Source organism: Balaenoptera physalus (genome assembly GCF_965194825.1).
Source record: "Balaenoptera physalus genome assembly, chromosome: 10".
In the NCBI taxonomy this organism is placed as follows: Eukaryota; Metazoa; Chordata; class Mammalia; order Artiodactyla; family Balaenopteridae; genus Balaenoptera; species Balaenoptera physalus.
In genome coordinates this window covers 39,887,990-39,911,600 of record NC_138889.1, presented here as the reverse complement: position 1 = coordinate 39,911,600, position 23,611 = coordinate 39,887,990, and the positions used below count along the sequence as shown (strand labels likewise).

Here is a 23,611-nt window from a genome sequence, read left to right as displayed (position 1 = left end):
GAAGCTGCAGAGAGTTCTGGGCAGAAAGGCTCAAATAGATGCTGACTTGCAGAAGGCAGGGGCAGCACAGGCTATGTGTAAAAGAGGTTCTTTTGGAGTTCACAGAGTGGAAGGGAGGGATTTTAGGGGTAGTGTCTGCCACCTATGCTATATTGAGATATCCATTAAGAAGTTTTGCTTTATTTTTTTGTTTTTTTAACATCTTTATTGGAGTATAATAGCTTTACAATGGTGTGTTAGTTTCTGCCGTATAACAAAGTGAATCAGCTATATGTATACATAGATCCCTACTTCCCCTCCCTCTTGCGTTTACCTCCCTCCCTCCGTATCCCACACCTCTAGGTGTTCACAAAGCACTGAGCTGATCTCCCTGTGCTATGAGGCTGCTTCCCACTAGCTATCTATTTTACATTTGGTAGTGTATATATGTCAATGCCACTCTCTCACTTTGTCCCAGCTTACCCTTCCCCCTCCCCGTGTCCTCCAGTTTTTGACCCACCTCCTAGAGAAATGGAAATAAAACAAAAATAAACAAACGGGACCTAATGAAACTTCAAAGCTTTTGCACAGGAAAGGAAACCATAAACAAGACGAAAAGACAACCCTCAGAATGGGAGAAAATATTTGCAAACTAAGCAACTAACAAAGGATTAATCTCCAAAATATACAAGCAGCTCATGCAGCTCAATACCAAAAAAACAAACAACGCAATCCAAAAATGGGTAGAAGACCTAAATAGACATTTCTCCAAAGAAGATATACGGATTGAAAACAAACACATGAAAGGATGCTCAACGTCACTAATCATTAGAGAAATGCAAATCAATGATACAATGAGGTATCACCTCACACCGGTCAGAATGGCTATCATCAAAAAATCTACAAACAATAAATGCTGGAGAGGGTGTGGAGAAAAGGGAACCCTCTTGCTTTATATTTTAAATGCAATCCACCTTTGGTATTTTTGAGAGACTTCCTAAAGACTTAATTTGCTTTTCAATTATTTTTTGGTGATAGGGCTATTTGTCTTAGGGAGATGAGCCCAAAGGTGGAGATGAAAAGACTGGGCACTATGCAAGTTACAAATGTGACTATGAGGGAGAAATGTCTGCTTACCTTACACTATCTGGGTCAAGATATGCTGTTGGGAGGAGAATGGTTGAACCTAGCAGTTAGAAAATATTCATGCTTGTTTGACTCTCACAGGTAGTCCTGGGAGCAGTGAAATATGTGAATAAGGAACAAAAATAAGCAAGAAAAACTGATGAGTAGACTAAAATAAATTCCAGTTTGGTCTTGATCTGAAAGTTAAATGGGAGCTAGAGAAGGAGTCTAAGAAAGATGTTACAATTAAATATGAGATGGGGGAAGGAGGAAATACTAACAACTGAACAGTTTTCTTCTTTGCACAGTTATGATTTTTATTAATTTTTAAGAACACTTACCAGAATACTGAGCTGTTGGCTGCATGTTGCCCACATTTCTTCTTTGGTCTTTATAATCTGGGGGTGGCCTTGTCAAATGTCTGTTTATCTGATCTTGTGGAGCAATTTTCTCCTTGAAAACACAAATGAAAACATATTAAACTGCATTGTTACTTTCTCAGTTGTAAAAATGTATAGATTCAAAAAAGTAAGAATATAAGAAAAATTTTGCAGTCATAGTTGCGAATCATGGATCTTAGTTTTTATTCATGATTTGCAGTCATAGTGGTGAATCATGGACCTTATTTAGAGACAAAACTTTTCAATTTCAATTTCCTGCATGAAAGTGTAATTTCTACCTCTCCTTAACATTCAACATGTGTTTTGGGTCTTGTAACTACTCTCATTTTCTTTATTTTGCAATTAGCTTTCAGCGAGGACAAAATTTCTGTGAATTCTGAGATGAGGATTTCTAGTTTTGTTTTGTAGCACACCTGATATACTTTGGTACCTATATATAATTTTGTTCCTACCAAGTGTGTAAGGTGTAGGAATAAGTTTGCCAGATAAAGTGCAGGACACTCAGGCATTCTATGTTTTTATTTGCTAAATCTGGCAACCTGAGATTGGAGGAGATAACCTATCAGATACTGATATAGGCATTCTGTGCATATTATCTATTTTTTTCCCCCTCATAAACAACCATTGAAAGTAAGTATGGTTATTCCCACTTAAAAGATAAGGAAATGGAAGCTTCCTTATGTTAAGTAACTTGCCCAAGATCACACAGTGGTAGAACCAAAACCAAATCCTGAGTCAAAAACTTAGGCTTTCCGGCCATACAACGCAAGGGCCTCTTGCTGCTTCGTTTCTCTGCACCCCATTCTCAGAGACCAGTAATTTCCCAGTCTCCCTTCTTTTCTTCCTTGTGGAATCAGCCACCTTTAGATCTTTAGAGTAGGTGAGTTTGGGGGCTAACAGAGGAAACAAGGACATTCTTTTTATTTTGTCAGTGGCCTCAGCCAAAGACCACCAGGAATGTAGAGGGAAGAACAAATCTAACTCCATATTAGATCTGGCCCTTTTCCTGTGCTTAGTCCTGCTGGTTCTGTACCTTTTATAAAAGAATGTTGCCTACAGCCTGAAATATACAGGATAGCCTATTCTCAGGGCTCTGACCTTTAAGAGTCCATTCCTATAGAGATAGAAAGTTACAGAACAGAGAATAACATTTGTCTTGTTGGAGGTTTAGGGGAACATCGAGACTTGACCTACATGGATAGCTGCAAAAACAAAGGATTCTGACACCAAGAAGTTTACAACAACTAACAACTCCCCTCCTTCACCTTCCTTTAAAAGTCCTTTGCTGAAACCCTTCAAGGAGTTTGGGATTTTTTGGGCACAAGCCACCCTTCTCCTTGCAATGAACCTTTCTCTGGACCTGCAATAAACCTTTCTCTGCTCCGAACTCTGACGTTTTGGTTTGTTTGGCCTCGCTGTGTGTAGGGCACATGAATTTGCGTTCAGTAACAGGAACATACCTGTTGGGTTTATCACTCACTGGAGCGAGGAAGAAGGCACATCACGGGGGACCATAGGGTGTCTCAGCAGGAGCGTATTAGAAAGAACCTATTATAGGATTTGGGCTTTGACTGGGTGATTTAGGGAGGGTCTAAGGAAGCGAGGATTTGTTCTAGGTTGTAAGCTGTCAGAAAGTGAGGTTGATTCTATGACTGAGTAAAGAATTATTTGTCACTCATTTAGCAAAAGAGGGGAATTTTTCCTATTTTGTGAGTTGCACAGTGACCTTGTTTATGTCTGTTTTTAGACAAAATTATGAAGTGGCCTTCTTTTGTCTCATTTTATCATGGTCTCAGAGCAATCCTGTCTGAGCTTCGTGTTCCGTAAAATTGTTTATGTCCAACAGAGAACAAAATAGCCTGGCTGTGAGTGTTGTATCAGTTTTGGACATCAGGAGATTCTTTTTTTGTTTCTCAGTATGGATCAGGAAGTTTTTAGAATGGCTTCACTGAAACTTTGCATGAACCCCAAAGCAACCCCCTTTTTCGAAGATAAAAATAATTAGCATAGGTATACAGAGAACAATATAATTATAGAAAAGTCAGTAAATAGAAAAGAAAACCTTGTAACAGATGGGTTAATTAGATGGAAGCCAAATGTGGGCTGCCCAACTTAGAACCCACTTAAACCATGTATTTCTCAGTTTCCCAACAAATTCCAAACCTTCTAAGTAGAATAAATCTACTACAAGGGGAAAAAAGTGGCTTTAAAACAACAACAAACCAAATTCAAATTCTTGTTTCTAAGGAAAAAGACTTGAAAGACTCACAGGGATTTGGGGGCATCAAGTAATTCATATAAAACACAATTTTGATGAGCTAAGTGTAAACGAATCAGAAGCATATGGATTACATTTCTTTTAAATGTGGGTTTACAAATTAAGGGAAAAAGTGGTTGGTGAAACTCTTTCTGGTTTTGCCCAAACCCTGAATGTTTAAGAAACAGTTTGAGATGTTCCATGAACCAAAATGTGGCAATACGCAACCATTCCTGCTGTAAACTATTGTGCAAGCTGACAGTTTTGATTTTTATGCCAACATGGGGCTTTCTGAAATCTTCTCTTTTTCAAAAGCATCTATCGTATTTTCTTATGCAATTTAGGTGTTTCTGTTGTTTCTATTGTAGAAAACAGAATCCACGCATGTGTGTGAGCGATAATCAGGCCCTTGCTGCTCCATGAAAGACTAGATTTCAAATCTGGATTTATTTTTACATACGTTAAATCTACTTCTTGACTTTTTATTCTCCTGAGGGGTTATTTAGGTTGTTCAAAGTGTTAACATACACAGCTCTGGAAACTTGAGTTTCTTAAAGTACTTGTTCACGAACGAGTTAGACTTAATGGCCTTGCACATGGACAAGAATTGCCACACTGTCACTTTGTGCTGAGGGGCAGCAAAGACCAGACTTCAACACTGAATGGAGATTGCTCCATTTGCAAGAGAACGACATCCCCATTCTACGCAAGTGTAAACTCACAGGCCATCCCTGAGATTACTTCTGTGCAACATGAAATTTAACTTCACAACTAATGTCTCATGATAACCCAATATCTTGGACCCAAAAGATATTGAAATATCTTAGAAATATAGAAATAATCTTCTGTTGCCCATATCTGTTCTGCTTCAGTTTCGCTATCTCAAAATGTAAAATATGGATAATTCTAGGACCTTTCTCATACTCCTATTGTAAGGATTAATCCTTTAATTCCGTAAAAGCGCAGCATGGTGCTTGGCACATAGTAGGTGCACAAAACGTGTTGGTAATTATGATGCCCATTGTAACAAGTACTACTCATCTCTCTTCTTTGTGCTTCATTGGTGGGAAAATAATAGAAAGTAAGGGATAATACACTTTCATGAGAAAATGTCTCAATTTAGGAGCCTATGTGGCCTTGCCAACTGACTGCAAATGACTACAAAACATATGCTAATGTAAAGTGGCATCAAAGACTGTTTCTTCCTGGATATGCTAAAAAGCACAGGCACCCTCAATGTCCGCCAAACAAAAAGAAATGTGAATGGTTTATAAAAATCACAAAAACAGCAGCCTCATTCTCATTCATCTCTCACAGCTTAGCTACTGCCCTTTGCACCTGTCCCAGCGGTGACTCAACTGGGACTCCATGGGAGTTAGGACAGTGCCAGGACAGGACCCTCATGGAACGTTTCCTTGCCTTTTAATGAGAGCTGAGAATCCAGAAATTCAACCTCTGCCTGTTACAAGTCAACAAATTAGTAGTGTTGATGGGAATGATGGAAATGTACCCAGTAAGCCAATCTTAGATTGTATGTTTTTCTCTTCTACTGGCCTTGTTTCTTAGCTATTTTGTTTATGAAGATCATAAAAAGGGAGGGAGTGGGTAGGAGGAGTGGAGATTTCAAAACTATGACTTATAGTAGAAATTAGTTGTGTCACTTAGCAATCCAGTCAATGGTTCCCCTACAACTTAGGGCAACATGCAAGGTCACCTATAAGTTTATTTCTCACTATTCCTTGTTCAAGGTCAAATAAGTTTATTTCTCACTATTTCTTCTCACATGCTCTGGATTCCAAACTTAATTCCATTTGTCATTCCTTAAAAATCATAAAGGATTGTTATATTATGATTTGTACTTTTCACTATGCATTAAATATTTCATCATACAATCTCAAACTAACCAACTAACACACACCCAGGCTATACCTTTCGGTCACTGGCCCACTCTCCACCTAGAATGGTGGACCACTCTATCCATCAGAATCCTACAGTCCTTCAAAGTCAAAGTCAAATTTTATCTCTTCTGGGAGACTATCCTCAATCTCTCCAGGATGGATTTTATCTTTCCCTCCATTACATTTTCCCTCGCTATGTTTATACCTTTATTGTAATGCAAATCAAATCTGAATCTAGTGCTTCCTTGTTTAAAATGCTTTAAAGTCCTCTCCATTGCTTTTCTTTTTTTGTTTTTGTTTATGGCCACACTGTGCAGCTTGCAGGGATCTTAGTTCCCTGACGAGGGATTGAACTGGGGCCCCCAGCAGTGGAAGTGCAGAGTCCTAACCACTGGACCTCCAGGGAATTCCCTTCCATTGCTTTTCGACAATATAAATTCTGATTTAGCAAGCTTTATCCTCTGGTCTCTGATCTCTGGCCTCCTAGCCTTTCACTTCCCTATCCTTGTGCACGTGACATGCCTCAGCAAATGTAATAATGTAGTATACTTTATTGTCCCTGAGTCTTTGAATATGCTGGTTCTTCTGGCTGGACCCTCCCCTGTTCTTCCCTCCATCTCCTACTTCACCTTCAGATCTTCAGTAGATATAACTTCCTCTCTGAAACCATTTCTGGTAATCCCACATCACAGCATTTAATCACATGTATTACAATTGCCTATTTATTTGACATCCCCAGAGGGCTCTAAGCTCCTTAAGGACAAAGACAGGGTTGTCTTGTTTAGGGCTGTAGTCCCATTGTAAATTAGTAAATATTTACTGAATGAATTATACGCTTATCACACCCTGGGTTTCTGGCTCCTACTGCAAAGCTCCTTGAGTATAAATTTATTTTTTTTTTAATTTTATTTTCTGTGTACCTTGGCTCTATCAACCTGGAGATGGTTAACTTTGCCTCTTTCTTCTTTCATTTGGCCAAATAGTTTGAAGGGAAAGAATAAAATTTGGAGAAAAGGCTTTGGTCTTAGGAGGCAGGAAGGGTTTGGAGCAGTTGCTGAATGTATGAGTTTGAGAACATAGAAGGGACAAACAGATAAATAGTGAAGTAGGGTTAATGCTTGGGTAATGTGCGGGAAATAAGGACCTTGCCTTTAAGGTAAGGCCACTTAAATGTGGTGAAAGTGGGAAATACATTTTCGGTTTCCTTAAAAAACATCTACTATTCTGAGATGCTTTATTTTGGAGGCCAAATTTTAAGTTTTGAAACTCCACACTGGCTTTTAAAGTTGCTTTAAAACCCTTTCACCTCTAAAATCAGTTTGGATTTGAGTTGATTTAAGTTTTGTCCCCTATTTTCTGCCCCTTGGGGTTCTGGAAGAAGACTGGTTTCTTTTGCCTGATACCAATGCCCATGTTGGTGGTTCTAAACATTCCTGGGCTGGGCAGGGCTAGTCAGTCCAGGTGCTATGCATTCCAACTGTCCAGCAACTGGTAAATCAAGTTTTTTTTTTTCCTGCAGCACTTTACATGTATAGATTTAGCCTCTCTTACAGCCAGGACACCCTCGTGGCTGTCCCATAGGTGGACACAGAGACAAGCACAGTAAGTAGAAATGGAAAATAATGAATTCCCTCTGTTGGGCCAATAGGTATGTGCAGTAGAAATTGGGAGAAAGTTTTACCGTGTCAACCAGCATCTGCTGCTGGAGGAGAAGCTGCTGTTTCTGTTCCATGATCTGCCTCTGTAGAGTCTGTTTCTTTCCCATCAATTGCTGATTCAACAGTGATTGCTGGGAGTTCATGTAACCACTTCCAGTGTTTGGATTTGAGCAGGGGTTGGGACTTGGACTGGGGCCTGTGTTCTGGCCTACCACAGAGTGTTGATCCTAAAAAAGAGAAGGGGAGGGGGTGGAAAGCTACTGTGAATTAAAAGAAAAAAAAAAACTTGCCCAAAGATCATAAGCTTAGATTCCAAACATTTTTCAACTTGTTAAGATCAAACGTGGTTAATGGGTTGGAGATCAGAGAATTGCTTTTCAAATGTAGAAGAAATAATTGCATATCACAGCAACCAAAGCAGCTTGTTTAATGACATTAGGGTACTGGAAAAGCTCCCACGTGACTCTGATGGTGGAACCTCCGCATTCCAGAAGGTATTTATGGCATGTCAAAGAAAATTACCATAAAAACATATGGCAAACCTCTCAATTGTTCAGGAACAAACACATCATAAAGTAACAAGTTCTTCCTTTTCCCTAAAGTTAGCCCATATCATTGCTGATCCTGCAATGAAAATCATTTCAATTCACGTGTTTAAAAGTTGAATAACCATTTTGGACAGAAGGGGCCTAGCTTTCTGTGATAAGGTAGGAAGACCTATGAGTTTCTGTTTCACAAACACTGAAACTTGTTAGGGACGTCACCTTTCAGAGACTTGTTAATTTTCCTCCCTGGTCAGTAAGTCGGGAATCTCAGTGCATTAATCAGTAAAAGAACAGCAACTGACAATAGGGAAGTATTGGTCAAAGACTCACAATTGTGTATTAAATAATATTGGGTATTGGTGAATTGCCATTCTAATTTGAGGTCTCTACCAATGTTTAGGCATTGACAGGTCAGCACCCTGCAGGGCAGAAAGCTAAACCCAGCCAGGTGTTGTCACTAATTCCCAATGGTGTGTTTAGGATTGAGCTGTGCACTGTTGGGGTTACAAGAAAACTCCAAAGCATAGTCCTCATTTTGGAGAATTTATCATCTAATTAAGGAAGACATGACATGCTTACATATAAAATACAAGAAAATACAGAATCAAGTTTTAGATTAAATGATACAAGTACTAAATGAAAGATCCTCCCACTTTGATGATACTCATCTAGGAAGCAGATGCCCGGGCGGGCCTTGCTCCAGAAATTCTGAGGCCACAGATAGGGTACCTACTCAGGTGATTCTAATGCTCATTGATCCAGGGAATGGTCTTTGAGAAACAGTAGCTATATGGGAGCAATAAAATCCAACTTTCATTCCCAGGTGGACTGGGTGAGGTTACAAGAGATTAAAAAGATAAAGCAACTCCCATGATGCCTGATGAGCAGTAAATGGTAGGTACTCCACTTGTGGACTTGCCTTCTCTTTCTTTAGTTATCTGCTGAACTACAAAAAAAAAAAAAAGCCACCAGTTCAAAGCCTGGGGATGCAGGAAACGTGGTCTTGCTTTAATAATCCCTGGGGCTACAGAGCTCACCAACTGCCACAAGGAAAAGGGATACAAAATAATCCTAAAATGACCATACACTGAGGTTTGTTACAGGCCAGTCATTGGGCTTAGCACTTTATGTGATTAATATCATTTCATCCTCCTAACAGAACAATGAGACAATGAGCAAGGACTATTATTTTCATCCTAATTTTGCAGATGAGAAACCTGCCTCAGAGAGATCACTTAGCTGTAAGTAGTTGAGGAAGATTTGAAGTCAGGCCTGTCTGACTCCAGAACTCCAGTTCTCAATCACTATCCTCTATTGTCTCTCAGTTGAGACAGGAAGAGTTGGGGAGAAAAAGCTTCCTACTGTAAATCTGGTCAACGCATCTGTCCATGCAGCAAATGTGTATTGAGCACTCTTCTAAGGGGTCACCCTCAATCAGGCGCCTGGAAGGGAGTGTTTTAGGGAGAAGGGCAGAGGTGTGGGGACTGGGAGGGGGTGGTCCTACTCACCAGTTAATGAAAAATAATTAGAGTCAGCTCCGAGGTAGGAACATCCTCTGAGCAGCTGAAAGCAACTGTCCCTAACACATCTGCACTCAATGCCCAGTCAGATCTGTCAGCTTTAAATCCATCATGGCTCTTGGGAAAGATTTCACCCCACATGTCCTACAAGCCACCAGGACTCTCCCTTGGAGTGTGCTTCTTTCATCTGGGTTAGGGGCTCAGCTCAGGGCCCTGATACTTGGTTCTTTGCTGTGCTATTTTTTATTTCTTAATATCCAATTATTTATTATATAGAGCAACCAATATAGATTTACTAAGTATTGTGTCTTAATTTCCTCATGTGTAAAATGAAGGTAATTACATTCGTGACATAAAACTGGCCAGATGAAATTTAGAACAGTTCTAGGCACTTAGTAGGTTCTAGATAAATTTTAGCAATTAATATTTTTCTTACTTATCTTGTATTATTTTGTGTATGGCAGAGATATTTTAGAAACAATTATTTTTGTGAAGGAGCTTATGGTGTAAGTGTACTTGACTGCACATGTGGTATGTTTGGCTCCCATCATTTTTTAAACACAGGTAGGCCCTTGTGCTCTCCAGTTGGCCACAGTCCCCACTATTCCTCATTTTATTATACCCACCCTTTTCCCTCATTTCTATTACTTGCTTGGCCCATGTAGGCATTTGAAGTTAAGATCTCTGGCTTATATTTTAAAGATGACATACAGATGGCCAAAAGGCACATGAAAAGATGCTCAACATCGCTAATGATTAGAGAACTGCAAATCAAAACTAAAAAGAGGTATCACCTCACACTGGTCAGAATGGCCATCATCAGAAAGTCTACAAATAATAAATGCTGGAGAGGGTGTGGAGAAAAGGAAACCCTCTACACTGTTGGGAATGTAAACTGGTGCAGCCACTATGGAGAAGAGTATGGAGGTTCCTTAAAAAACTAAAAATAGAATTACCATATGATCCTGCAATCCCACTCCTGGGCATATATCTGGAAAAGGTGAAAACTCTAATTCAAAAAGATATGTGCACCCCAATGTTCATAGCAGCACTATTTACAATAGCCAAAACATGGAAGCAACCTAAGTGTCCATCGACAGATGAATGGATACAGAAGATGTGACACACACACACACACAATGGAATATTACTCAGCCATAAAAAAGAATGAAATAATGCCATTTGCAGCAACATGGATGGACCTAGAGATCATCATACTGAGTGAAGTAAGTCAGACAGAGAAAGACAAATATCATATATCACTTATATGTGGAATCTAAAAAAATGATACAAATGAACTTATTTACAAAACAGAAACAGATTCACAGACATAGAAAACAAACTTATGGTTACCAAAGGAGAAAGGGGGTGGGATAAGGGATAAATTAGGAGTCTGGCATCAGCAGATACACACTACTATACATAAAATAGATAAACAACAAGGTCCTACTGTATAGCACAGGGAACTATATTCAATATCTTGTAATAAACTATAATGGTTTATATAATATCTTGTATAAACTATATATATAACTGAATCACTTTGCTGTACGCCAGAAACTAACACAACATTGTAAATCAACTATACTTCAATTAAAAAAAGAATCTCTGGCTTATATTTTACCTGGGAATCTAGGATACACACATCACAAAGCCCATGGACACACTCACTCAAAGTTACTGCATTAAAAAGCAATGCATAGTCATTTCCATTAGGTGGTGATACCTACTAGTGCCTTAGGATTAAAATCCACATCTCCTAATGGCTCGTCTAGTCACCCATGTATCCATCCATCCATTAATAAATTTGATAAATTTTACGGAATATCTACTATGTGACAGGCAGTTTTCTATTTTCTGAAGATCAAAAAAGTATTTACAAAGGGGAAGAATGAAGAGAAAGAAAAGAGGTGACAGAATGCTGACTGTTGGCAGAATCAGTGAACATCATCAAAATAATTTCCACTGAAATCTGGAAAACTACCCTCTGCTAAGATTTATAAAAGATCTGCATGCCAAGAAAATGTAACTCTGTCTTTCTCTCTCTAATCAAACAGATGGACTGTACTAAATTTAGTTTCATTCCTTTACAATACCAAAAGATATTAAAATAAGAGATAAGCTCTCTTTTCGAATTTTGTAGATTTTCAAACCTTGTAGTTTTTAGCCCATGGGCCTTACCATGTACTCTACCATACACATTCTTTCCACTCATGATGGAAGTAATATTTGGCTGCTGCTACATTTTTTTGCCCTTATGTTAGCTGTGAAACACAAAACACCTCCTTACACAGGCTTGCTGTCATTGCCAAGATGTTGTGCAAACTTTAGTACATAAAATATTTTGAAAGAAAAATATGCTCCCATGCGTTGGCTTTGATTTCCATATTCAGCCTCACTCTTTGCCTTACACTCAGCCCATGTAGAACTTGACTTAATAGAAATCATCTGTTTCTCCCTCAGCACTCATTTTCTCCTCAGTTCCTTGTGAAGGCCATGGTAAAAATGGCACATCCTCAGCCCGTAGATGAAAGAGTGTGTGTGTGTGTGTGTGTGTGTGTGTGTGTGTGTGTGGTTGTGAATGAATTAGGCTATTTTTACTGATGTAGTCTTTTATATGCTAGAAAACTCAGATTTCTAGAGTCTCTTTCAAATCATGAACTTGAATGATCTTTCATTTTGTGTGTGTGTTTTTTTTTCTGTTTCTACCAATAAATTACGGTATTTGATGCTAACATACAAAACAGGCTTCTAATCCTATCATCCTGGGATTTAATATACATTTACATTTAATATGCACTTATAGTTTTCCACATCTATGTGAGTGTGTGTGTATGTGTGTGATGTGTATTTAAGATTTTGAAGTTCTTTTATAGTATTGGCTAAGCCACTGAGTTAGGGTAGTATGCCAAGTGCTTAAATATGATTAAAGCTTCTTAATCCTTGTTTTAATCCAGCACAGGACTGCTAGACCAATGAAAGCATTTCTGTATCTTTTTAATAAAATTCTACCAATAATCAAGCTATATCTTTAGAATTATTATCTTCACTCTACTCTTAATCATTCATTCAACAGATATTTGTTGAGCATCTATTGGGTTCGCCAAAAAGCTCATTGGGTCAGTGAATATATTGTTCAATAAAATTCTTGGTGAAAATGAAAAATGTGTCTTTTATTTTTACTTCAAACCAAATGAACTTTTTGGCCAACCCAATATTATACATCATGCATTCTTCAGGCCTTAGGGATCAAAGACCACTCAGCCTGCTGGAAAACTCTGCAGCGTGTCTATACTTCCAAGTTTTCCAACTGGACTATGGATGGGAAATTTATTTTCCAGAACGGTCTCAAGGATGTTAGGAGACCATTTGGTAAATCATGTATATGATGACCAAACCTTTTAGCTGGATAAATCAAAACATGCTCACAAGTGAGTGGCAGTGTGTAAGGTTGATTTACATTTATAGGAAGCTGGATGCATATTTTAATGTATGGAAAATATGGTAAACGAATGCTTTCCCAAATGTGTTACTTTGTTGACTTAAGAGCTTGTCCATGGATCAGCACAGAAAGTACTAACTTAACAAGATCACAAACCATGTCTCTAAAATCTGGCAGAAAATTAAGGGAACTCCTGAACTCTTTAAAATGGAAAACCCTTTTCCTTAGAGGACAAATTACCTGTCCTCCTTCTTATCACCTGCATTTCTCTTAAAGCCATTTTTAAGTCCTTTTGAAAAGAATGTCCAAATTAAAAATTAGAAACAAACCTCATTATTCTAGCCCTAACAGTGAATTCACCAATACCGTCTTCTTTAAAAGTTCAGGCATAAATATTTAAAGAAAGAGTATGTATGAAGAAAACCTTGTAAATCTCAGTAACAAACACCAGAGTGTAGGCCTGGCCCCTAGGTCTGACTTTGATAAAATGGCTCTGTAAATCATGGTCAATATGTGAGATATCTTTTTAAAAAATGTTAACTAATAAAAATGCTAGGATTGCCTGTTTCATTTTAATGGAATGTGAGGGTTCTGTGAAGTAGGTTGATTTCAGCAAAAGGTAAAATGGGGTCCAATTAGACATGTCCTAAAGCAGCAAACAAAAATACCCCTGGTTTCCCTGAAGTATGCTGAAATATTAATACTCACTGAATTCAGTCAGTTTTACTATTAAAGCAGTTTTGTGGGCTGAACAGTGACATAGAAAGTTTCACAAAGCAAGCAGTTATCAGACAAGTATTGTTCTCTTAATATTAAAAAAAAAAATCTCTAAAAAATATTTGTCTTGTTTTGGGCATCTGGGTAAAATGGCTCTCTGTTTCTCTTATTTTGGAAGGGGAATATATAATGGATTTTTTCCCCACAAAAATGAAGTAATGTAAGTTACTTGGGATCCATGAGAGTATTTTGGCGTGGAATGACTGCCCTTTCTTTTTCTTGGCTTCCAGAGCTAGGCATCTGCAATTTGCAAAACAAATTCAAGATAAAGTACCCAGCTGGGCAAGTCTGTACAGTAGATCTCACAAACTGATTTGCTATTCAATCTTTCTCCCCCTCCCCCCAGCTTGTCTCTTTCCCTCTTTTCTTCTTTCCCTGTCTCCATGTACTAACTGCTCAACTGTTCCTCCAGGCTATTCATCTTCTGAACTGTCTGCTTATGAAGCCATTTATTTATCTCTATGCCTGAGAAACAAGTTGCCTTAACTGTTTCAGATTCCCTACAAGATGGCAGGCCCGCTTAAGTTATTTATTTGGGGCATGGATGGTGAGATGGCTGGGAGTGGCTAAAATAAATGAAAAGTTATTGTTTGACACGGCAACAATAATAACAGTGACAACAAAACAATGATCAGGAAATCATCCAGGAAACAACTTTTAAACAGAAAGACTGAAGGGATAAAACACTGCTGTCTTCAGGTTTCCAGTCATTCATTTATTTATTTATTTATCTATTTTTTTTTCCAGTCATTTATTTCAAGGGTCGTTAAACTATGACATGACCAGTCAAATCCAACTTGCTACCTTTTTTGGTAAATAAAATTTTATTGGAACATAGCCATACACATTCATTTATATATTGTCTGTGGCTGCTTCCCCACTACGACAGAGTTGAATAGCTGTGGCAGAGACCTTATGACCCACAAGCCTAAAATATTTACTATCTAGCCCTCTATGGAAAAAATTTTCTGACCCTTGCTCTATTTGGCTGTACTAGCCAAGTCAGGCTAAGTACTTTGGTCTTTTACATTAAATTGATAAAATGCCTTAGAGAAAAGTACCCAGCAATTCTTGGAAGGAACAGGCAAGTTGAGAATAAAAAATATCTATAATGACATCTGTTCACAATAGCCCTTCACTCCAGCCACCATTACAAACAGCAGAAACTGAAAAGCAACTTACACATCTTTTATCCAACTGCATTTTACAGTTGAAGACACTGCCCAGAAAGGTTAAGGAATTGACTTGTACAAAGTCACAAAACCTAACGAAAAGATGAAGAACGATATGCAAATCCAGGAAAATACATTAAGGAGAAATGAATGGAATAAAGTCTATTAGCTTGAGAGAATTGTAGCTTGTCTGATAGAACTGGCTTGCGGGGGTGAGGGGGGTAGGGGATATGTTGAAACGTAGAATATGAAAACACAGAAGGATGTATTTAGATTAGTATTTTCTTTATGCTTTGCAACTCTGAACAGTAGCCGCTTTTCTCATCTATTTTATAGGGCGTTTTTCTTCGCTTGTTCAGAACATTCTCCTTCACCCTGCAGGGAAACCCTGATCATATGTTTATAATCTGTTTGGTTCAAATGATTAGAATGAGTTTGTGGTCACTGTAGAGTTCATCCTTCAGAGGTTACCTAATTTTCAAGTCACCAGGACACTGTGTCTATTCTTAGCCTCTGGGGTGGACACTTGTTATGGGTTGGCACAGAAGAACAGTTCCATGAGCGAGGAAGCAGCATTTAGGTGGGAGAGTGGCCAGGAACAAAACGTCAGTGGGTCAGGGTGGAGTGGGAAGAGTTTGGTAACTCAGGGGAAGGAATGAGAAATTTTTCTTAAAAGAGAAACTTTTCAACGTTAGAAGGGTTCTTTGTGGCAGACCTGAAATTTCTGCTCTGTAAGTTAGCTTTTTGCTTTCTGCCCCTAGAGCAGTGGTTTCAAGCTTTTCGTTGGATAACAGTGTCTTTTGAGGATTTCACAAAGCTATGGATTCTGCCTCTTCTTCCCTCCCCTCAAGTACACATACAACTAACAAGTTTGTTTACAATTTCAGGGAGCTTACAAATCTTCTAAACATTCACAGACCATCCACAGACGTCAGGTTGAGAACTCCACCTCCCATCCCTCAAAGGTTAGTGTTTATGAAAGAAATGAAATGCTTTTCCCCTTGAGTACGTCCTCTACACTGCACATCCAGGTTAAAACCATTCACGCCTCCTCATTGCCTTTGGAATCAAGTTCAAACTCCCAAAAATGGTATAGAAATAAGAAGTCCCTCTATATCTGGCTTCTGCATCTTTCCTCCCGCTTCATCTCTCAACACGTCCTTTCTTCACTTTATACTCTAGTGATATTAAAACACTCGCAATTCTCCAGTCTCACAGAGCTCTTTCTCCTCTCCACAGTTTTGATGTGTTCACATCCTCTCTGCCTGGAACACTCTTCCCCTGCCCCTCCCTACCAAGTAAACACCCACTCATTCTAGGCTCAGCTCAGATGTCCTTTTTTCAGGGAGTCTTCTCTGACCTCCCAAGGCTGTTGAGTGTCCTCTTCTGTGCTTCCCTAAAAGCTGGTACGGATCCATTAGGTAGCATTTGTCACTCTCTATCACAATTGCTTGTTTGCTTATATCTATCTCCCATTATAAATGCTTGGAGGGCTGGGATGTTCATCATGAAATTCACAGGGTACAGTTGACTTCCCATAAATGTTTTTTTTTTGTATAAATAAATACATGAATAAATGAAGCAGTGCAAACTAGAAAATGGGGACAGAACTTGCTGTAAGGCACATGGGATGAAAATGCTAGCACTTCTCAAAGGCAACTGGAAAGCCAGTGCAGGACAGAAGGCAAAGGTTGAGCAAAGTTGTTAAATCCAGTGTTGCTTTAATGGGTGTGCCAGCTTAGAGGGGCCCAGGGCATAAAGGACGTGTTAGGCAGGAAAAGAGCTAGTGGTGAGTGATAGTGGAGATCATGACGATGATGATAATAATGACAATGACTCCGTGCCTTTGTTGTAAGGATGGAGGAAGGCACACTGATGGAGTACAATTTCTACAAACAGTTACCATTTTCTTTTTTCTTTTTTTTAATTTTTATTTATGGCTGTGTTGGGTCTTCGTTTCTGTGCGAGGGCTTTCTCTAGTTGTGGCAAGTGGAGGCCACTCTTCATCGCGGTGCGCGGGCCTCTCACTATCAAGGCCTCTCTTGTTGCGGAGCACAGGCTCCAGACGCGCAGGCTCAGTAGTTGTGGCTCACGGGCCCAGCTGCTCCGTGGCATGTGGGATGTTCCCAGACCAGGGCTCAGAACCCGCGTCCCCTGCACTGGCAGGCAGATTCTCAACCACTGCGCCACCAGGGAAGCCCCAGTTACCATTTTTTAAAAGCTATGTGCCAGGCCATGTGTTGAAGGCTTGACATTTATTACTTTAATCTTCACAATAATTCTAACTATGATTCCCACTTTAAAGATGAGGTTATAGGTTAAGAAATTTGGCTTTTTTTTACACATATGCCTTTAAAATGCAAAATACTTTGAAGGCATAATAAAATAAGGTAAAAGTCAAATTATTTAAAAATATCTCTCTGTTCTATTATAAAAGCAATTTGAATGGATAGGCAGCAATAGTGAAAATAGTCATTCTGGGATCAGACAAAACTAGGTTCAAATCCCAGCTCCACTTTTTTCAGAGTTGTATGTGGTCATAATATTTACCTCAAAGGGTGGTAGTTAAGAACGAATGACATAGAGTAAGTGAAGTGCTTAGTATATTAGTATCAGGTATGCAATAGATGTGAAAAATATTAATATTTCCGCTTAAGTCAGTTTGATATTTACTGAACGTAAATATAAACATATACACACACACAAGGCATAGGGCTAAATAATATACAATTTCTGATTGTCAGATAGTGAGGAGAGTGTGGTGTTTGTAATAATACCAGCAATAAACCAACAAGCAATAATCATCCAAAGATGTGCTCAATGCCTCAAACTTGGCGATAGCTAACTATTATCACCACTGCCTCCACCAACTAAAAGAAAATTAGGAACTTGTGTTTAAGCGTAACTTTATCCTTTGTTGAGTTTACTCTATATATTGTGTTGATATTAATCCCCTCTTCTTTCTTTGGTATAATGTATAACTATATTAAGCTTATAACTCATCTTTACAAAAACATTTATTTCAAAGGGACATACGTTAGGAACCAGTTTTATACACTACACTTGTGCTAGTCCTCTAGAAATGTTTGGAAGGTACTATGGTTTTGGATGGGGTAAGTTATCAGCATTTTCTGTTCTAATTAAACATGAAGGCGATCCAGTAGCAAGTAGTAATGAAGAATAAAGAAGGGATAAACAACACCACAGTTCAAAAGGAAGAAAATCCTTCTTAAAGGGTTGGTTCTTAAATCAAAATGATGTTCAAATTATACATGAAACAAATCTGGAACTTTTAAGAATCGATTTCCAAAGATGGCTTCTAATACCTTGAAAAAACTATAAGATTTTTCCTTTGGAAACAAAACAAAAGTCAATAAGGAATTTTGACTCTGGAATTTCATGTTAATCAAAATTTTATAGACTACTTTTAGCTTTTTTCTCTTTAAGATGGAGAAGTGAGAAACCTAAGAAAATTCTCACACATTTCATGTGATATCTCATGACAAAATACTATAATGATGAAAAATGCTGCCTCTGTAGTCAAACTGCTGGGGTTTAAATATTTCCTCCATAACTTACTAATTGTTCTTGGGCAAGTTATAAAAGTCTCTATGTCTCAGTTTCTTAACTATTAAGGGGTAAATAACAATGCCTTCATCATACGATTGCTGTGTTGGCTTAAATAAGATCATGTAGGTAAAATATGTTGCACCGTTTCTGGCTCAGAGCAGGTATACAAGAAAAGTTAGCACCTATTTTACATTATTATTTTCTTTTAAAATTTTGACTTCTTCTTATTGGGTGGGCCAAAAAGTGCCTTCGGTTTTTTGAGTAAAAATAAAAGACACGTCTTTCATTTTCACCAAGAATGTTATCGAACAATGTATTCACCTTTTTGTTCCCCTACCTTCTGCCGTTTTTCAGGCAACTTCATAATTCCATCTTCCAAAAACTTTTTATCTTTTGAGCAAAGAACTGTTCCAGGTGCCTTTTACAGTCTTCCAGGGAATTGAAATTTTTTCCATTACGAGAATTTTGTAAAGACCAAAATAAATGGAAATCCGAAGGTGCAGTGTCTGGTGAATACGGTAGATGAATCAGAACTTCCAAGCCAAGTTGTGACATTTTTTGCCTGGTCACCGAAGAAACATGCAGTCTTGCGTTATCCTGATGGAAAATTATGTGTTTTCTATTGACTAATTCTGGATGCTTTTCGTCGAGTGCTGCTTTCAGTTGGTCTAATTGGGAGCAGTACTTGTTGGAATTAATGGTTTGGTTTTCCGGAAGTTGCTCATAATAGAGGACTCCCTTCCAATCCCACTGTATACACAACATCACCTTCTTTGGATGAAGACCGGCCTTTGGTGTGGTTGGTGGTGGTTCATTTCACTTGCCCCATGATCTCTTCCGTCCCACATTATTGTGCAGTATCAACTTTTCATTGCTCGTCACAATTTGTTTTAAAAACGGAATGCTTTCATACATTTAAGTAGAGAATTGCATGCGGAAATACGGTCAAGAAGGTTTTCTCACTTAACTTATGTGGAACCCAAACATCAAAGTGATGAACATAACCAAGCTGGTGAAAATGATTTTCGATGCTTGATTTGGATATTTTGAGTATGTCAGCTATCTCCTGCGTGGTATAACATTGATTGTTCTCAATTATTATTTCCATTTCATTGCTATCAACTTCAACTGGTCTACCCGACTGTGGAGCATCGTCCAGCGAGAAATCTCCAGGACAAAACTTTGCAAACCACTTTTGACACGTTCGATCAGTCACAGCACCTTCTCCACACACTGCACAACTCTTCTTGTGCATTTCAGTTGCGTTTTTACCTTTCTTGAAATAATAAAGCATAATATGCCGAAAATGTTGCTTTTTTCCTTCCATCTTCAATATTAAAATGGCTACACAAAAATTCACCAATTTTGATAAGTTTTTTAAAATGCACGCTGATATGGCAGCTGTCACATACAATCTAACAAAATTGTTTCGAATGAAGTTAAAGACAACTAAGTGCTATCAGAGCCACCTTACGGGAAAAAACGAATGAACATTTTGGCCCACCCAATACTTACACACTACGACATTCTTTCATTGATTCTTATAGCAATCTGTTTCCTGTGACCTGTGAACCTTGTTAATTTCATAGTCTTCTCTTCTAAGCTCTCTAGACTTTACTTTCTCCAACTTTAAGATAAGGAAGTTAGGTTAAAATCTCTAAGTTCCATTCTAGTGCTAGAATAGTTGAAATTCCATTTATATAGAATCAAGGTGACCATAGATATGACCATGATGAAATAATTTGATTTATTTTTTCCATTGAGTCTCAAATGCAACCTAATGATATGACATGCAGTGGTTTTGCATATAATGAACAAATACTAGATTGATCCAAGTGGGGAGTGGGGAATCAAACTGGTTATCTTCTTCTGAACTGATTGAATCGAGCTTGGGGATGGAAATGTTGAAAAATGTATTAAACCGAATTCTGGACCTGTTCATATACTTCCGTGTGGAAGGCACAATATAGAACTATATAGCGTTGCTAATAATATCTGAATCAGATATTATGTGTAGAAGGGTCTGTAGAAGGGTCCGTGTTTTTCCCTGATTCTGCAAAATATATCTACAAAATATTTTGCTACAGGTAATTTTTGTGCTTTGAATATCCATTCTGCACTAAAATATACAAAATGTACTGACCTACACAGTAGCCTACAAATTCCGACATTATCTCCTCTTATGAGAACAGAGAGAATATCTTGGTTATTGCAGGTTATCTAACAGACATAGAAATTTAAATCCACTGATACAGTATAGTGACTATGGTCAAGGTCCTCAAATGTGTCCATTTACTCTAATGTGACATGATAAGCTATTTTTGAATGTATTATTATAATGACCACAAAAGACGTTTAAAAAGGAGCCATCTGTTCTCTGTTAAATGTAGTCCTGAAGTCTCCCTTGGATTAGCAAAACAAGCCACTAAATACTTCAGTGGGACTTCAAAAAAGCTGAGTTCTCCCTAATAATCAGTATGGGATGAACTTCAAAAGATTAGAGGTTTCACTTGGATCAATTCCCAGAAAATCAGGTTATTTACCAAATCTTATTTATGCAAACTATACAAACACATTCTGATCTGCAGAGTACCAAAATAATGTTTTAGAAAAATGATAACCTTAAATGAAAAGTCTACTATGGAAGAATGAGGAAGGTCAACTTTCTTTGGTCTGATTATCTTGTCTGTCTACATTAGTCAAATCAGCTGTACGACTATTACCAGATCTGCTGTTACTTAATGGCTATGAATCTAGAAAGATGTACCTAAAATTTCTATTAATTATGTTCAGTAACAACATAAGGGATGTCTAACACACATAAACAGTATTTTAGCTTCTCTGTTTCTGTTGTTTGGAATTACAAGGTGGAGTAGAGAGTCTAAATTATTTTTAGATGTCAACCACTTTTTAGGACATTTTTTCAACTACAAGGATTTCTAGTACAACTTTGGGTTCACAAGCTGACTCTTCATATTAATTCGTTTGAATAGAGAATTCAGAAAAAGGTAGGTCTATTTTGGTACCTGTTCAACATTGGTGACTGGTGTTGCTTAAGTCCCAAATATATTTTGTGTTTATTTTATAGAATATATAAATTATTTATTTACATGTATCTTTTCTCTTACTACACTATTATTATTTTAAGAAAATGGACTGTTTTATTCATCTGTGCATTCCCACCAGCACACATAAGCCTGACATAACAAAGATATATTTGTATATATATATTGTATATATATTGTATATATTTGTTGTTAAATAAATAGTAAATAATTACTTGAAAATCAGATAAACTTAATTTATAACATGATTTGCAATTATTTAACTGTTATTAGAAAGTAACATGGATATCAAAAATTTCAATGAAAGACAAATATCAGTATCAAATATCATATAAAATGCTTTGCCCAAGAATATTTGTTATTATTTGTCAGTTCCAGATACTATAAAATCTTTTCATGATTAAAACTTTGAACTTAAATTTAGCACGTGCAGAGTTATATGAACTTTTAACCTTTTTTTTCTCAGCAATCTGGGTAGGTTGATTGTATTGGATTCTGTGACTTGTAACTGGAAACAGATCCTTGATTTGAACATAACTGTCCAGTGATTTTTCAACTGGGTAAACATTTGTGGCTTATGTTCCTAACTGCTGATCAGAAGAGAATGCAGGAAGGGAGACTGATATATTGTACAGTTTCCAATGTTTACATTGTTTTGCATTTTCTAGATCCATGTGGTACTTTTTAAAAGGACGTACATCTGGGACTGCAGCAGCTCTTCAGCTGCTCGCTGGATCCAAGTAACAGTTCATTTAGTCTATATCTGAGCATTTCTGAATATTTAAATCAAACTGTGACTAAATTTGAGCCAATTGGATTCCCTTTATAATTTGAAAATATTGTTATCTAGCCATCCACATAAGAAAAATAAACACAAAAATAATTTTAAAAATTTCTATCTTGTCCATAAACTTAACAGAACTTGGGCCAAGTATGTGAAATGCCACAACATTGAATATCATGGAAACTTAAAATCAGTCAACTATTTTTTTTTTTTTTGGCCTATGTATTGCCAAACAATTGGCTTGCAAAAGTTATTTAACTAAACTAACTGATTTAACCAGTTGTTTTGGTATTAGTAGGACCCAGCTTAATTATCTTATCCAAGGACTTAATTTACCTGATAGATTTTTAGTTGAAGTTCATCATATTTATCTAGTCCTTGCCAGGTCTTGACTTTAGTTTTCTCCTTGTAGACACAGCTGTACTGACACCCTGAGATTCTAGCATCATTTTTTTTTTTTTTTTTTTTTTTTAACATCTTTATTGAAGTATAATTGCCTTACAATGGTGTGTTAGCTTCTGCTTTATAACAAAGTGAATCAGTTATACATATACAATATGTTCCCATTTCTCTTCCCTCTTGCATCTCCCTCCCTCCCACCCTCCCCGTCCCATCCCTCTAGATGGTCACAAAGCACCGAGCTGATCTCCCTGTGCTATGCGGCTGCTTCCCACTAGTTATCTATTTTACATTTGGTAGTGTATATATGTCCATGACACTCTCTTACCCTGTCACATCTCACCCCACCCCCTCCCCATATCCTCAAGTCCATTCTCTAGTAGGTCTGTGTCTTTATTCCCGTCTTGCCACTAGGTTCTTCATGGCCTTTTTTTTTTTTTTTTTTTTTTTTCCCCTTAGATTCCGTATATATGTGTTAGCATACTGTATTTGTTTTTCTCTTTCTGACTTACTTCACTCTGTATGACAGACTCTAACTCCATCCACCTCATTACAAATACCTCCATTTCATTTCTTTTTATGGCTGAGTAATATTCCATTGTATATATGTGCCACATCTTCTTTATCCATTCATCTGTCGATGGACATTTAGATTGCTTCCATGTCCTGGCTATTGTAAATAGAGCTGCAATGAACATTTTGGTACATGACTCTTTTTGACCTATGGTTTTCTCAGGGTATATGCCCAGTAGTGGGATTGCTGGGTCGTATGGTAGTTCTATTTGTAGTTTTTTAAGGAACCTCCATACTGTTCTCCATAGTGGCTGTATCAATTTACATTCCCACCAACAGTGCAAGAGTGTTCCCTTTCCTCCACACCCTCTCCAGCATTTATTGTTTCTAGATTTTTTGATGATGGCCATTCTGACCGGTGTGAGATGATATCTCATTGTAGTTTTGATTTGCATTTCTCTAATGATTAATGATGTTGAGCATTCTTTCATGTGTCTGTAGGCCAT

At 37.7% G+C, this 23,611-nt stretch overlaps 1 protein-coding gene across 2 annotated transcripts in view; it reads right to left on the bottom strand.

The window, feature by feature from the left end:
- The window catches only part of MAML2 (mastermind like transcriptional coactivator 2), a 365,379-nt gene that overhangs the window by 9,064 nt on the left and 332,704 nt on the right, over positions 1-23,611 (bottom strand). For both annotated transcript variants that reach the window (XM_082409878.1, XM_082409879.1), the window contains 2 exons: positions 7,342-7,545; positions 1,446-1,557 (listed from right to left, as the gene is read on the bottom strand). In XM_082409878.1, coding sequence (XP_082266004.1) covers positions 1,446-1,557; positions 7,342-7,545 — 316 coding nt within the window. The remainder of the gene's footprint in view (positions 1-1,445; positions 1,558-7,341; positions 7,546-23,611) is intronic.